Source organism: Loxodonta africana, chromosome 1 (genome assembly GCF_030014295.1).
Source record: "Loxodonta africana isolate mLoxAfr1 chromosome 1, mLoxAfr1.hap2, whole genome shotgun sequence".
NCBI lineage: Eukaryota > Metazoa > Chordata > Mammalia > Proboscidea > Elephantidae > Loxodonta > Loxodonta africana.
In genome coordinates, this window is record NC_087342.1 from 61,158,677 (window position 1) to 61,176,040 (window position 17,364).

General features: G+C 40.8%; 2 protein-coding genes across 3 annotated transcripts in view; both read left to right on the plus strand.

The window, feature by feature from the left end:
- The window catches only part of CAP2 (cyclase associated actin cytoskeleton regulatory protein 2), a 209,240-nt gene extending 195,616 nt beyond the window's left edge, over positions 1-13,624 (plus strand). For both annotated transcript variants that reach the window (XM_010596195.3, XM_003416458.4), the window contains 2 exons: positions 5,732-5,872; positions 12,206-13,624. In XM_010596195.3, the coding sequence (XP_010594497.2) occupies positions 5,732-5,872; positions 12,206-12,289 (225 nt within the window). In that variant the 3' untranslated portion in view covers positions 12,290-13,624. The remainder of the gene's footprint in view (positions 1-5,731; positions 5,873-12,205) is intronic.
- On the plus strand, positions 9,512-10,673 carry LOC104846475 (small ubiquitin-related modifier 2-like). The gene has a single exon (XM_064281066.1). It carries the CDS (start codon positions 9,904-9,906, stop codon positions 10,186-10,188), a length of 285 nt encoding a protein of 94 aa, XP_064137136.1. The 5' UTR covers positions 9,512-9,903; the 3' UTR covers positions 10,189-10,673.
- Positions 13,625-17,364: the final 3,740 nt, after the last annotated feature.

Consider the following 17,364-nt stretch of genomic DNA (forward strand, 5'->3'; position numbering starts at 1 on the left):
CTGTAACCAGATTAAGGTTATCTATCAATTTCCCATAGCAATATTCATACCTTATTATGAAACATTAGAAGAATTCCCAGTAAAATTGGGAACAAGGCACAGATTTCCTCTGTCACTGCTTCTGTTCAATAATGCATTAGAGGTTATAACTTATACAATAAGACATGGAAAAAAATTGGAAAGGGAAGAAAAAAAACCTCCTTATTTGCCAACAAAACAATTGCCTATATAAAAAACCCTGGAGATTCAACAGACAAACAACTGAAGAAAGATTCAACCAGGCGCTTGGATAAATTATCAACATACAAAAATCAATAACATCTTTATACCACCAATAAATATGGCAAAATGTCATCAAAATAAGATTTAAAAACTATAAAGTATCAAGGAAAAAACTAAAAGATATATATTTAAAAAAAAACAGATGTAAACAAATGGACAGGAAGACATCAATATCAGTTGTTGCCATGTATTTAATTGGTAAATTTAATAAAATTTGGCTCAAAATCTCAACAGGTTTTTCATGAAAATAGTCCTAAAATTCATTTGGAAGGCAAATGGACAAAAATAGATACAAAAATAGACTAAAGAGCCAGAATCAAAAGCCCTGATATATCAAATAAATTTTATGACAATTGATTATCCAAGTGGGAAAAAATATTGAATCCCTATCTCACACCATACATAAAAGTAAACCCCTAAGTGTGAAAAGAAATACTTTACAACTTTGACGAGAAAATATAGAAGAGTATCTTTATGATTTTGGATAGGGAAGAAATTAATAAGGCTTAAAAAGCACAAACTACAAAAAAAGAACTGGTGAATCTGACCCCTTTAAAATCAAAATTATATATTCAACAAAAGACATCAGATACAAATCCAAAGACAAGCCATGGATTTAAGAAATTATTGCAATGCAAATAATCAAAATGGATTAGTGTCCAGAATGTATAAAGATCTTATACTTAGATCAATATAAAAAAGACTAACGAAGCAACCAAGGGGTCCATCAAATGGATGAATGGGTAAATAAATTGTGGTATATTCACACAATGGAATACTACGCATCGATAAAGAACAGTGATGAATTTGCGAAACATTTCGTAACATGGAGGAACCTGGAAGGCATTATGCTGAGCGAAATTAGTCAGAGGCAAAAGGACAAATATTGTATAAGACCACTATTATAAGATCTTGAGAAATAGTATAAACGGAGAAGAACACATACTTTTGTGGTTACGAGGGGGGGAGGCAGGGAGGGAGGGAGAAGGTTTTTTACTGATTAATTAGTGGATAAGAACTGCTTTAGGCGAAGGGAAGGACAACACTCAATACATGGAAGGTCAGCTCAATTGGACTGGACCAAAAGCAAAGAAGTTTCCGGGATAAAATGAATGCTTCAAAGGTCAGCGGAGCAAGGGCGGGGGTTTGGGGATCATGGTTTAAGGGGACTTCTAAGTCAATTGGCAAAATAATTCTATTATGAAAACATTCTGCATCCCACTTTGAAATGTGGCATCTGGGGTCTTAAATGCTAACAAGCGGCCATCTAAGATGCATCAATTGGTCTCAACCCACTTGGAGCAAAGGAGAATGAAGAACACCAAGGTCACATGACAACTAAGAGCCCAAGAGACAGAAAGGGCCACATGAACCAGAGACCTACATCATCCTGAGACCAGAAAAATTAGTTGGTGCCCGGCCACAATCGATGACTGCCCTGACAGGGAGCACAACAGAGAACTCCTGAGGGAGCAGAACAGTGGGATGCAGACCCCAAATTCTTATAAAAAGACCAAACTTAATGGTCTGACTGAGACTAGAGGAATCCCGGCGGTCATGGTCCCCAAACCTTCTGTTGGCACAGGACAGGAACCATCCCCGAAGACAACTCATCAGACATGAAAGGGACTAGACAGTGGGTAGGAGAGAGATGCTGATGAAGAGTGAGCTAATTATATCAGGTGGACACTTGAGACTGTGTTGGCATTCCCTGTCTGGAGGGGGGATGGGAGGATAGAGAGAGTTGGAAGCTGGCAAAATTGTCACGAAAGGAGAGACTGGAAGGGCTGACTCATTAGGGGGAGAGCAAGTGGGAGTACGGAGTAAGATGTATATAAACTTATATGTGACAGTCTGACTTGATTTGTAAACGTTCACTTGAAGCTCAATAAAAGTTAATAAAAAAAAAAAAAGAATAATGGATTTTAACACACATAAGGCTGAATTTTTAACCACAGAGGCCACAGTATAAAGTGCTGTTAAATTTGTTTCTCAGCAGTATTTGTATGCTGTAACTGTTTTTCAAACCTAAATAAACTTGGTCGTGGTTATCAAAAAAAAAAAAAAAAAGACTAACAACTCAAGAGGAAAATGAGCAAAAAATAGTAAGGCAAGTCACAGAAACTGAACTGGCTAATGAATATATGGAAATCTGCATAGCCTACCAATAGTGAAGTGGAAATTAATACCATAATTAGCTATAATTTTTCACATTCCTTAATTTTGCATACAAGCTGTCCTCACATTGCAAGGAACCATGTTTTCTGAAACTCATGCATATCGGAACTGTGCTCTTTAAAAGAGCCTGGACACAGCAAGAGACAGAAAGCAGATTAGTAGTTGCCTGGGGGTGAGAATGGTTAAGTCCCATGGCTGCTAACCAAAGGGTCTGCAGTTCAAATCCACCAAGCACTCCTTGGGAACTCTATGGGGCAGTTCTACTTTGTCCTATAGGGTCCCTATGAGTTGGAATCGACTTGACAGTGACAAATTTGGTTTGGTTTTGGTTTTAGGGGTGAGTACAGGGATTGACTGTAAATGGACATTAGGGATATTTGGGGGATGTTGGAAGTGTTCTAAAACTGAATTATAGATGAGGTTGCACAACTCCACATTACTAAATATCATTGAATTGTACACCGAAAATGGATAAATTTTTTCGTTTAAAAAATTTCAGTTAATGCTGTTAAAGCAAAAAGATTGAAGGTTTAAAAAAAAGGCATGGGCAAAGAGTTCATATGATTTGACCCAGTAATTCTATTCCTGGAAAACTATCCTAAGAAAATAGCACAACTTATGAGAGAGAATATTTTATGAGAGAGAAAAATGGCTAAGATATTCAAAAGATTTTTTTTTTTACTTTTTTATGGAAAAAATAAATCCACAAAAAACAAAATTCATACAGAAACATTTTAAAATGCTAGCACATTCACCGGGAGCCCTGTTGGTACAGTGGTTAAGAGCTCACGCTGCTAACCAAAAGGTTGGCAGTTCAAATCCACCAGCTGCTCCTTGGAAACCCTATGGGGCAGTTCCCTCTGTCCTATAGAGTCATTTTGAGTTGGAATTGACTCGACAGCAACAGGCTTTTTTTTTTAGAGCATTGACCTGGACAAGGCCACTTATCACCGATCACTCATCAGTTCTCCTGATAAGAAACATTCTCTGTTCTCAAAGTGTTCGCGGACTATTGCCTGCTGTTGAGTCAGTTCCAACTCATACAACCCTATATGAACTGCCCCATAGGGTTTCCCAGGTAGTAATCTTTACGGGAGCAGATCACCAGGTCTCTTCATTCTGCAGAGCCACTGGTGAGTCCAAACCACTGACCTTTTGGTTAGCAGCTAAGCACTTAACCATTGCGCCACCAGGGCCCCTTGTCACAGACTACCAGAGAAGTAAGACATATATAATCTACTCTAATGTAGTATCCGGGTTCGATTCCCAGCCAGTGCACCTCATGTACAGCCACCACCTGTCAGTGGAAGCTTGCGTGTTGCTATGATGCTGAACAGGTTTCAGTGGAGCTTCCAGACTAAGACAGACTAGGACGAAAGGCCTGGTGATCTACTTTCAGAAAACCAATGAAAACCCACTCAATCACATCAGATTTGCAACGGGTCATGGTGATGACACAGGACCAGGCAGCATTTCATTCCGTTGTTTTTGGGGTCACCATGAGCCGGGGGCCGGCCAGACAGCAGTGAATAACAGCAAAGTGCTATTGACCAAAATGCTGTGGAAATTACATCTTAAAATACCAGGGCTATTTTTTAAATACTGCTATTGCCTTGTCAAGTACATAGGGTATTTCAGTATGTTTTTTACATAATATAACAACATATACACAAAAATAAAATGCGTTGGTGCAATGCGTTTGCCTCGTTATCCCCACTCTGTCTTATAAATGAATCAGCTAAGACTCACTGACAGCTTACCCCTTTCTCTTTACTGGCCTGGGTATTATAAACACAGTTCTGGCCAGTATGCCAGTGCTCTTCATCATTATAAAATAAGCAAATCCAGAAGTTACCAAAACATGACTGATGACACATTCTCGATACATTGTTATTATTATTTCATCTATGGCAGAGCCCTGCCACTTACTTGGCCTTAAACAACCTCTGCCTTTTTGTGCACTGGGTCTCAACTCCAACGCAGCGTCCAGTTTCTAAGGAGAGAGGAGGAAACCTGTGGCAACCTGGCTAGACTCCCCCCAAGGAATGCTTACATCACCTGCACCATCAGCAGGACTTGTTCCTTTGGTTTGCAATCCAGTCTTTTCTTCGAGGGGAAAGAGGAGCTGTCTTTATCACTTCAATTACCATTATAAGAAGGCAAATTATAGAGCTGTAATACGGTCCTTGGGGAAACAGTCTGCCCCTGTGGAGATCTGGAGGGACATCTATCTGAAAACCATTGTTGGAAGAGAAATTTAAAACCGATCAGAATTTTTATAGCACTTAGATATTTGTAAACAATACAGAGAAAGGATCTCCTCCTGTTGTGTATGGTCCTGCTTACCTATACAATGAGTGACCTGAGCCAAGTCCACAGCATTGGCTCCTGAAATTAATACCTTTCAAAATACCTAGACGCATTATCTCATTTAAGCCTCACATTCAACCAGTGAGATTTTTATCCAGCAGAGGACTTACGTGAAAAGAATTATACTGTTTCTTACTCTTTTTATATTCAGGAAAAAAATCTACTCAATTACAGAATAATTTATTTACTCTTAAGTGACAAGATTTAGTGCCTGTTTTAAGCCAATTTGCGTAGAGACTGATCCAAACTAAAATTTTAAGCAAATAAAAGCAAATGTGACTTGTTTCTTTTATCATGAAATCAAATATATGTTTGAAATCCACTAACAGGGTTGTGAGGCTTTTTCTGAACATTTAGCTGCTGTTTTCAAATCAATCCCTTTATTTTGTTTCATGAAAGAAACTGTGAGATTTGAAAATTCCCTTGTGTGGTCCCTTCATTCTGTCCCCAGTTGACTCCTGCCCAATTCACCCTCCAGAAGTTGCCATTAACCAGCCTCCTCAGCCCTGACCCAACTATTCCTAATGCTCGGTTAAGCCCAGGCTAAAGCCCAAGTTAAAGGAATCAATGGATTGTACTTCTTTTGGGATGTTATGATTTTTGTTAAAAACCAGTTGCCCTCCAGTTGATTCCAACTCGTGGCGACCCCATGTGTGTCAGAGTAGAACTGTGCTCCATAGGGTTTTCAGTGGCTGATCATTAGATAATGACCACCATGAACTCAAATACACCAATGATCATGAAGATGACGCAGAATCGGGCAACGTTCCGTTCTGTTGTACATAAGGTCGCCATGAGTCGGAGCCAACTCGACAGCAACTAACAAACACAAACGATTTCTATTGCTTCGCTTTGCTTCGTGCTCAGATTTTTTTTTCCTCTTTTTCCTTCCTGACATCAGGTAATGGGGAGAGTGCCAACAATTTCCATTAATAAGACAGAAGGTTGCCACATATACCTCAGCGAAGATGCACTAGATTGTGAGATTGTGAGTGCCAAGTCATCAGAAATGAACATACTTATCCCTCAGGATGGTGACTATGTGAGTATATTTGAAAAGACTCTGAAGAATTGTTCCCAAGCTTTCATTATTAACATCCTCAGAGATTGATCAACCAACTACCAAGCTATGAGCTTTATTGATAGAACAGTTCACAGGCCGGGCAGGAATTTAGAGAATTGCCCTTCTCACCCTTCTCCCCTGTTAGTTGTTTGATTGATTTCCCCTCACTCCAGGATCTATGAGTTGCAAGGCAGTTTACTAATAATTACCTTAATGGGCTAGCTTTTATCGAGAAGTACCCCATGCATCTGAGTTCCCATTATTTAGGACTCAATATTTTCCTTCAGTATGCTGCTTGCAGCAGAGGCAGGATCCCTGGCGGTACAGTGGTTAAGCACTTCGCTGTCAACCGAAAGATTAGCAGTTCAGTCCTACCAACTGCTCCTCAGGAGAAAGACCTGGTGATGAGCTCCTGTAAAAGATTACAGCCTTGGAAACCCTATGGGGCAGTTTTACTCTCTCCTGTAGGGTTGTTATGAGTCAGAATAGACTCAGTGGCAATGGGTTGGTTTTTAGTTTTTCTGCTGCTTGTGGTGTAGGCAGACAGTGGAGGGGGGTAATAATAGACTAATTTGTGTAGGAACACTTAAGTCAGAGGTTCTCAGCCATGGCATAAGAAGCTTGATAAAAAGGCCACCTCCCAACCCAGTACCTAGAGGTTGGATTCAGGAGGTTTGGAGTGGGGCCCGGGAATATGTATTTTTAGTAGGCATCCCCGATGATTCTAGTGCCAGCAATCCACCAATGGCCCTTCTGAGAAACACCAGCCTAGCCTAAGTGACTTTGCCACCATCGGTTTTTTTTGCCTCCTCTCCTAAACAAAGTAACTTCTAAAAGCAGCTTGCAGATATTCTTGCAAATGAAAAAGGAAGTATAAATAACACTTTGTTGACCATGCAGTGTGGTAAAACTGTAGAATTTACTGTTGTTGCTTCTTGGAAGTAGGTAAATAAATACAGAGATAATTCACTCTGATTCTAACTGCGCAGGAGTCCGGTGAACACGAGAAGATAGGAGAAAACCAAACTATCAGGCACGCCTTTGGGAGGGGCCCCACATCGGCCTGCAGGTCCATCGCCAGTCCTCTATACAGCTGTCAACATGCAGGTTGATTTTCTTGGGCAGACAGATTTTTCTTGGGCGACTGCTGACCTGTTCTCTCCCCTCCCCACCTGTCAGAAAGGTCTTCAGCTCTACAGAGCCATTTGCCACATATTGCATCCTTGAAGTCATCATTTTAGTTTAAAAAACAGAACTCTGCTAACATTGAACCATGCTTCACTACTAGGCATGTGGTTAGTCCGACCCTGAGCTAGAAAAGAGCCCCCTCTTAGGCGCTCTACCTAAAAGACTACTGAAGACCTAGCAATTCCACTCCTAGGTATATAACCAAAAGACTTGAAAGCAGGGGTTCAAACAGATACTTGCACACCAGTGTTCATTACAGCATTACTCACAATAGCCAAAAGGTGGAAACAACCCAACTGACTACCAACAGGTGAATGGATAAACAAAATGTGGTATATCCATACAGTGGAATATTACTCAGCCATGAAGAGAAATGAATTTCTAATACATGCTACAGCATAGATGAACTTTGAAACATTATGCTGAGTAAGATAAATCACTCACAAAAGGACAAAAACTGCATGACCCCACTTATATAAAATACTTAGAATTGGCAAATGCATAGAGACAAAAGTTTATTAGTAGTTACCAGGGGGCAATGAGGGGAATTGGGCATTATTACTTAACGGATACTGAGTTTCTGCTAAAGAGGGTGACAGACATTTAGAAATGGATAGTAGTGATGGTTGCACAACATGGTGAATGTCACTAACGCCACTGAATTGTACTCCTAAAAATAGTTAAAATGGTAAATGTTTTTTATATATATATATATTTACTGCAATAAAATTTTTTTAAAAGAAACAAAACAAAACAAACAAAAACCCTACTGAAGAACTAAACCCAGTACAGGAGAACAGCTTCAGAGTAGGAGAGCCAAAAATGAGAATGCTTTCTGGTCTTGGCAGCTGTTTAAGCAGAGGGCTCGGCTGCATGGAAGTTGGATTTGCTAAGAAAGGCGATGGGGTTTGGATGAACATCCAGACCAATTAAGCTAGAATCCCTGGGGGTGGGGCCCAGGATGTGTATTTTTTAAAGCTTCCCAGGCGATTCTACTATACAGCCAAGATTGAGATCCACTGGCTTAAAGCGTGAGTCTAGGTCAAAACCTGAGCTTTTATGCTGAAAAAGTAAAGTTTTACCTATAGACCGTTACCTTTGTCCTCAGTCTACGGCCCTCTTCCTGCATTTTCCAGTTGAGGCGGTAGGGAGCAATACACAGGAGGTCCTGCCACGGGGACTGTAATCTGGAAATGGATGGTATCATGGATTGAATTATGTCCCCCAAAAAATATGTGTATCAATTTGGCTGGGCCATGATTTCCAGTATTGTGTGGTTGTCCTCCATTTTCTGATTGTAATTTTATGTTAAAGAGGATTAGGGTGGAATTGTAACACCATTACCTAGGTCATATCCCTGATCCTATGTAACGGGAGTTTCCCCGGGGCGTGACCTGCAACACCTTTTATCTTACAAGAGATGAAAGGAAAGGGAAGCAAGCAGAGACAGGGGGACCTCAAACCACCAAGAAAGCAGTGCTGGGAGTAGAGAGCACCCTTTAGTCCCGGGGTCCCTGCTCAGAGAAGCTCCTAGTCTGGGGAGAAGATTGATGAAAAGGCCAACAGAGGGAGAAAGCCTTCTCCTGGATCTGATGCCTTGAATTTGGACTTTCAGCCTACTTTACTGTAAAGAAATAAATTTCTCTTTGTTAAAGCCATCTATTTGTGGTATTTCTGTTATAGCAGCACTCGATAACTAAGACAGATGGCAAGGATGATTCATCCATAAAGAAATCAGTCTCTCAGATCTGTCATCATACTTCTGTGATTTCCAAAAACGATTTGGAATGGCTGTAATGCACTTACTGTCAAAGAGGGCTTCACTCCAGAGCATTCTCCACTTGGCCTGATGCTTAAGAACCAAAACCAAGCCCCCATTTACTCTCAGTAACAGTCCCAGAAGGTATGCTGGCTACCCACCTCCTCAACACACACACACACACACATGCAGTAGGTTATTAAGACTCTGGCTTCTTTGCTTAGTCTTAAGATTTTCCATTGCAGATTTCACTCAAGGAGAATTCATTACTCACTATAACAAGGGCCTTCTCTTCAAAATAATAATAATAATAATTTGCTTCTTCCAAAAGATGTGATTGAGTTCTACATCTAGGAAGAGGTGTGCTCATGGGCGTATTCCACTGAAACATCACATCTCACCAGTGGAGGAGAACAGGCAGCAGTTTACCAGATGCATCAGCTTTCAACCAACACTGTGTACAATAAATCCAGCGAGGCCACAGAAGTCAGGGCCATGGGGGCTGCTCCTGGCCCTCCTTTTACATCCCCTCCTGAAATGACTAGAGAACCACTCTCTGGGGAAAGGGGAGAGTCCAAACTATTTTTATTTTGGCTATTCTTTACCTTTGTGTATGTGTGCGTGCCCAATGGGAAGAGTAGGGTGGCCATGTGAAGGGTGAACAATGTATATGCAACTCTAAGCACATTTTTGTACTTAGTCAGGTACCCAGGTGCTGTCAAGTCTATTCTGACTCGTGACAAGCCCACGTGTGTCAGAGTAGAACTGTGCTCCATAGGGTTTTCAATGGCTGATTTTTCGGAACTAGATCACCAGGCCTTTCTTCCAAGGTGCCTCTGTGTGAACTCAAGTCACTAACTTTTCAGTTAGCAGCCGAGTGTAGTGTGTTAACTGTTTGCACCACCCAGGGTCTCCAGAATAGCCAGGGAACACTGGGATAAAGCCTTGCTCCTCAAAATGTGAGTAGGGCTTCTGCCTCCCTTGGTGCTGCTTCTGTGCTCATTCAGTGCAGACCTGGTACCTCTTTTGTGAAGCAGCAGCTGAGGAGACTCCGGTGCTCACCATGGCTGACGAAAAACCCAAGGAAGGAGTCAAGACTGAGAACAACAATCATATTAACTTGAAGATGGCGGGGGAGGATGGTTCTGTGGTGCAGTTTAGGATTAACAGCCATACTCCACTTAGTAAACTAATGAAAGCCTATTATAAACGACAGGGTTTGTCAATGAGGCAGATCAGATTCCAATTTGATGGGCAGCAAATCAATGAGACAGACACACCTGGACAGTTGGAAATGGAGGCTGAAGATACAATTGATGTGTTCCAGCAGCAGGCAGGTGCCTCCTAAAAAGGGAGCCTGCTACTTACTCCAGAACTCTGTTCCTACAGACCGAGAATATACTCTCAATTAGAAAATCACAATTTGGCTCCACCATATCCTGGCTATGACAGTAGAGTTTTCTGTTTTTTCGTTTTCCCCTACCCCGTTCTTTTGTTGTACATAAAGTAACTGGTGTATGTGCCGAAGCATGTTGCATTTTTTTTTAACTAAATGGCCAATGGTATGTTTTGATCGACATCAAGTGTAGGCGGGATGGCGGAAAACACCCCCTTAGTGAAAATACCCCCTTTCTCCATTAGCAGCATGCTCATTCAGCTCTCATCTTTATATTCCAGTAAGTTATTTTGCTCTCACTGTTTAACAAAAAACGACATAAAAAATCCTTGCATACCTTGTTAAATTGGAGAATTTTAATGGTTTTCATTTATCACTGTAAAGCCAAAGGATGATTTTACAACATTTTTTGTACATAGTTATTACATGTAGGGCAATCTGTTTTCCTAACCAGTCGACCCACTGCAGTCGAGTTAATTCCAACTCATAGCAACCCTATCAGACAGAGTAGAACTGCCCCAGAGGGTTTCCAAGGAGCAGCTGGTGGATTCAAACTGCCAACCTTTTTGTTAGCAGCCCAGTTCTTAACCTCTGCACCAGTGCTCCAATCTGTGTTTAAAAAATCAGTTAATACGTATTGCCACCAAGTCGATTCTGACTCATAGCAACCCTATAGGTGCTGCCCCATAGGGTTTCCAAAGAGTGGCTGGTGAATTCAAACTGCCGACCTTGTGGTTAGCAGCCATAGCAGTGAACCACTATGCCACGAGGGCTCAGACCCATTACCGTCCAGTCCATTCCGACTCATAGCTGTCCTATGGGACAGAGTAGAACTTCCCCATAGGGTTTCCAAGGAGCAGCTGGTGGATTTGAACTGCCAACGTTTTGGTTAGTAGCCTGAGCTCTTAACCACTGTACCACCAGGGTTCCCCTCTAAGTAGGGATAAATTACTCTAAAAGAAATGAACACTAGTTTCCCCCTTCAAGTCATCCATCTTGTCATTTAAATGAATTTCTTGTTTAAAAAAAAAAAAATTAATTAGGGACCAACAGCCTCAGCACCACCTGGGAGCTTTTTGGACATGCAGACCTACTGGATCAGAATCTGCACTTTATCGAGATGCCCAGCTGATTCACGTGTGTGTTGGAGTTTGGTAGAGAGTAATGGGTGAGAGAGGCTGCCTAGTTTTAGATCCCGGCTCTTCTGCTGGTTAGTGATATCATCTTGGGCCAGTTGCTTAACCTCACCAGACCTGTTTCTTGTAGATGGGATCTCTATAAAGCCTAGGTCATAGGATGATTGCAGAGTTAACTGAGTTCATATATGCCTGGTGCTTAAAAAAATGCCTGGTTCTGAATAAGTGCAGCACAGAGCTGCAGACCTGATAGTACATACTTTTGCAAAACAAGAGTTAACTATGATATTCGCTTGTGCCTTTCCATTCCATAGTGCTAAAAACTCTGCACCTGCAGACCCAGTGCAAGCACAGATGTGGAATACACCATTTCCATTTTTTAAATATCTTCTGTTTTCATATAGAAGCCCTGGTGGCACAGTGGCGCCCTGGTGGTGCAGTGGTTAAGAGCTTTTACTGCTAACCAAAAGGTTAGCAGTTGGAGTTCACCAGCTGCTCCTTGGAAACCCTATGGGGCAGTTCTACTCTGTCCATTAGGGTTGCTATGAGTCGGGATCGACTTGACAGCAGCAGGTTTGGTTTTTGTTGAGTTTATATCCATATAGTATTCAAATTACTAATACTCACACACCAGGGTTTTGCTATAAAACTTTTGTCCCGTGCCAGTCTCCCACTGGGACTGACATGACTTCTGCAGGGAAGTAGAGAGGCCTCTGCACAATCCAGGTTTGGGTTCAATAAGATTTTCTTGCCCGTCGTTTGGCACCATTCATATACCCACCTGTTTTCCAAAGGAAGCCTCAGTTGTTGAAATGGCTTTGTTCTTCTTCCAGAGAGAATTTCCGGTTCCTGAACAGTTCAAGACAATATGGGATGGATCCAAGTTGGTCACTGAACCTGCAGAAATTATGGCCTAACCTCCAGAGAGACCGAATCCCCTGATTTCCTGAACCTCCCATATCCAAAAAAAAAAAAAAGCAGAATTGAAGACCTAGAAGTTCCGGTAGCACCTGCTGCTTTGGATTGGGCCTCCAGTAACTCTGTGCTATGGAAACAGTGCTGTTTTGGGCACACTGTAGTGGGCATTTTGAAGTATTTAATGTTTCTTCATGATTCGCCTTCATGTGTGATTTTAGTTCCACATGACTGTGAGCATTACGTATTTAAAGGTTAAAAAAAAAAAAGAAAAGGAAGTCTGTTCCCCTCATGTCATGAACACGGTAACCACTAGGTAAAAATACTGCATGGTTCACTTTTATGCTTATGTTTAATTAATTGCTAGCCAAAAAATAAAATCTTTGAGAGACTAAGATGTACGTTTTTATTTTTTAGGTAATTTCGATATGATCTAGTAATAGTGCACCCTGAAAAGTGTACAATTTTTTCCTTATTTTTGACCACACGTCCACCTTTATCAGCATGAACACATTGTCAATGTGAATACATATTTCAGCCCATATTTAAAAAAAAAAAAAGTTAGAAGTCCATATTAAGGGTCAAATTTACTTTCTTGATCCTCGGAAGACTATATTCTTTATAGTTACTTAAAACCAAAAATAAATTCCGGTTAGCCATCTTAATTTTTTTTTCTGCCATGTCACATGAAAAACTGTATTGCATCAAGATTTTTATGCCAAGAAGTTGATAGGAGGAAACCATTTTCCTTGACATATATATAAGACCTCACAGTTTTGCTCTAAAGATCAAGCTCAGTTTTCGTTTTCCAATTTTGAACCTGTAAATGATGTCTGTAGTGTTCCCCTTACTAGCCAGTCTCAAAAAGAAACATGAAAAAGCCATAGATGTACTACTTCTTCTAAAACTGAAGCAATTATTTGTTGGTTTGGCTTGCCATTCCTATTTTATAGTCTTGATAGTACGTGCTTTTTTAACACAAGACTAACTCTGATATTCATTTATGTCTTTTTCAGTCCGTAGTGTTAAAAAACCTGCAACTTCTTGGATCACTTGTAATGAATCATAGTATAATGCTTGCAGACCCAATACAAGCCTATATATTGTGCCTATTACAGCCTTTGGAATACACCATTTCCGTTTTTTAAATATCTTCTATATCTGTATAGTATTCAAATTACTAATGCTCATGTACCAGGGTTTTGCTATAAAAGTTTTGTCCATATGAATAATGTTGTGGCTTTAGTAAATAGCATTTTTCGACTGTGAACTTATTCTGAAATAAAGTAAAATTCTAGTTGTTTAAATACCATGATTAATTCTGGGTGTTAAAATTATTCCCTTCCCTTCCCTTATGACTTGCTCTTTGCTCAGGTCAGATTTAAGGAAAACAGCTGAGTCCTTCTGGTCAAATCAGAGAATTTACCCAGCCTGCCATCAGCTTCCAGGTGTCTTTGGGACAGAGATCAGATAAAGAGATTTGCAATTGGAATGAATGTCAGAAGATTCTAGAATCCAGTTTTCTAATCATCCTGATAGAACTTTATTAATTTGAAAATCCCAGCAAACAAATGTATTATTACTGATACTGAGAAAAATTTTCCAAAGAACAAAAAATTTGAAGTAGAAATAAAAGACAATAAAAAAGGACATAGTGCATACCCATTGGAAACCCTGGTGGCATAGTGGTTAAGTGCTACGGCTGCTGACCAAAAGGTCGGCAGTTCGAATCTGCCAGGCACTCCTTGGAAACTCTATGGGGCAGTTCTACTCTGTTCTATAGGATCATTATGAGTTGGAATCAACTCGACGGCACTAGGTTTGGTTTTTTTGGTTTTTGCATACCCATTATATAGCAATAATTTTGTATTGAGAAGTACTTATTCAAAATTCTTAGTATCTGTCACTGGCCTTGAATTTGGCATCAACCTTTCGAAACACTTCACCACAGATATTGAAAATCTGTACTTGAGATTTGAATGCTTATTTTACCAGCCCTTACCACACTTTTACACAAATAACATACGTTTTCTACATTTGTTTGCCAGCCCTGCCCACCCACCTCAAGGTATTTTTGTAAGTGCCACTGCGATAGCAGTGCTTACAAAAATACCTCACAGGGGGAGGGCACAGAACCCTGTGGTACCACGGTTAAGAGCTTGGCTGCTGACCAAAAAGGTCACAAGTTCAAATCCACCGGCCACTCCTTGAAAACCCTATGGGGCAGTTCTCCTCTGTCCTATAGCATCGCTGTGAGTTGGAACCAACTCGACAGCAGCAGGTTTTAGTAAGCCATCTACCGGCTTTTGAGTAGGTTGAATTTGTGGAGGAGGGGTGGACCTTGGCAATGTATAAGGAAATAAGACAATTATCAAAAATACTGCATTTGAAAATAAAAGGAGGTGGAGCCAAGATGGTGGACTATACAGATGCTTCCAGCAAGCCCTCTTTACAACAAAGACCTGAAAAAAACAAGTAAAATGAGTATATTTATGACAAGCTAGGACCCCTGAGCATCAAAGGCAAGCTTAGAAAGCAAACTGAGGGGTAGGGGGAGGAAGATACGGTTCAGAAGCGGAGAGGAGTTACCTGAATCACATGGAGCCCTCAGGCACCATTCCTGGGAGTGGCTGCGGTGGGCTGGTACTAGCATTCGGCTGCAGTTTCCTCAGGGAGAAGCAGCCAGATACACAGCCTACTCACACCACCAGAGCCAGAGAAGAATGGCTTGTACTTGCATACACTTTACGCACCACCCTCCCCCACCCTCATCCCTGCTTCCAAGTGGCTGACTTTCCTGGGCCTGAGATAGGCCCTGTTGAGTGCCTAGAGCCATCCTCCCTGCCTTGGAGAAGGAATAAATTTGCCAGTGGGGGAAAAGATAATTTGCCAGCTCCACTAACCAGGGGAGCTCAGGACAGAAGTGGCTCCTGTCCAGGCATAAATGGTCTGTGGACTTTGAGTACATTTCCTGCGTGGGCCTATTTCAGGAGAATAGGCTCTTGTTGACAGACTCCAACCATTTCAGCTGTGCGGTGGAGAGGTGGGTGTTTGATGTTTGACAATGCTTTGCCTATTAAACAAGGTCCTCATCTACCCACATCAGGGGCATAAGGACTGGTAACTCCACTCAGGTCACCCAGCCACCTGTGACGGGGTCCAAGGATAACTGGTACCTCCCAGTCCTCACAACCAAAAACATTGGGTGCCCATGGTCTGTCTGCAGAACCCACCCACCTGTACACTCTAGGGAACAGGGACATGCTTTCTTCAGAGACAGATGGGGGATAATTCTCAGCCCCCTGCCTTGTTCAGAGTGTGACCCCCTGCTGCAACCAGATGCCAGTAACTACACCAATCACACCTGTTCCTCTAAGACTGGAGGACAGACCCTGCACAACTCACTTGATGATCAGCTACCTGGACACCAGAGCTGAACTCATACAAGAAAAGTGAATGCACTCCTAGACTGATATACCAGATAACAGCTCTAGCCATCTGGGGACAGGATGTCAGAGCTCGAAAGGCGAAAATAATCAAGTTAGCTTACTCAAGCAACCCATTTTGGCATATCAAAACAAAACAAAGCAAGAAGCTATGACACAGTATGCAAACATACAATGAACTAATACAATAACTTATAGATGGCTCGGAGACAACAGTCAATATCAAGTCACATAAAGAAACAGACCATGGTTGCCTCAACAAGCTCTCAAAACAAAGAATCAAGGGATCATCTAGATGAAAGTGCCTTCCTGGAATTACCAGAGGCAGAATACAAAAGATTAATATACAGAACCCTTCAAGACATCAAGAAGGAAATGAGGCAATATGCACAACAAGCCAAGGAACACACAGATAAAGCAACTGAAGAAATTAAAAATATTATCCAGGAACGTAATGAAAAATTTAATAAGCTGGAAAAATCCATAGACAGACACCAATCAGAAATTCAGAAGATTAACAATAAAATTACAGAAGTAGACAACTCAGTAGAAAGTCAGAGGAGCAGAATTGAGCAAGTGGAAGGCAGAATTTCTGAACTTGAAGATAAAGCACTTGGCACTAATATATGTGAAGGAAAATCAGATAAAAGAATTTTAAAAAATGAAGAAACCTTAAGAGTCATGTGGGACTCTACCAAGAGAAATAACCAGCGAGTGATTGGAGTACCAGAACAGGGAAGTATAACAGAAAATACAGAGAGAATTGTTGAAGATTTTGTTGCAGGAAACTTCCCTGATATCAGGAAAGATGAGAAGATATCTATCCAAGATTCTCATCGAACTCCACAAAAGGTAGATCTTAAAAGAAAGTCACCAAGGAATACTATAACCAAACTCGCCAAAACCAAGATAAAGAGAGAATTTTAAGAGCAGCTAGGGATAAACGAAAAGTCACCTACAAAGGAGAGTCAATAAGAATAAGCATGGACTACTCAGCAGACCATGCAGGCAAGAAGGCAATGGGATGACATATTTAAGAAACTGAAGGAAAAAAATTACCAGCCAAAAATCATATATCCTACAAAATTGTCTCTCACATATGAAGGTGAAATTAGGGCATTTCCAGACAAAGAGATTTAGGGAATTCATAAAAACCAAACCAAAACAACAAGAAATACTAAAGGGAGTTCTTTGGTTAGAAAATCAATAACATCAGGTACCAACCCAAGACTAGAACACTGGGCAGAGCAATCAGAAGTCAACCCAGACAAGGAAATCAAAAAAAAATGAATCAAGATTAAAAAAAGAAAAACACTCAAAACAGGGTAAGGGCAATGTTATTATCTAAAAGAAGACAACTTTCAAACAATAAAGAGGGACTAAGAAGTATAGTCATAGATCTTCCATATGGAGAGGAAGATAAGGCAATACAAAGAAATAAAAGTTAGGTTTAAATTTAGAAAAATAGGGGTAAATAATAAGGTAACCACAAAGGAGACAAACTATCTTACACATCAAAACAAAATACAAGAAAAAAATAGAGACTCAGCAGAAATAAAATCAACAACAATGAATATGACGAAAGGACAATATGTAAAGATAATCTACTCAGCACATAAAATTAAGTGGGA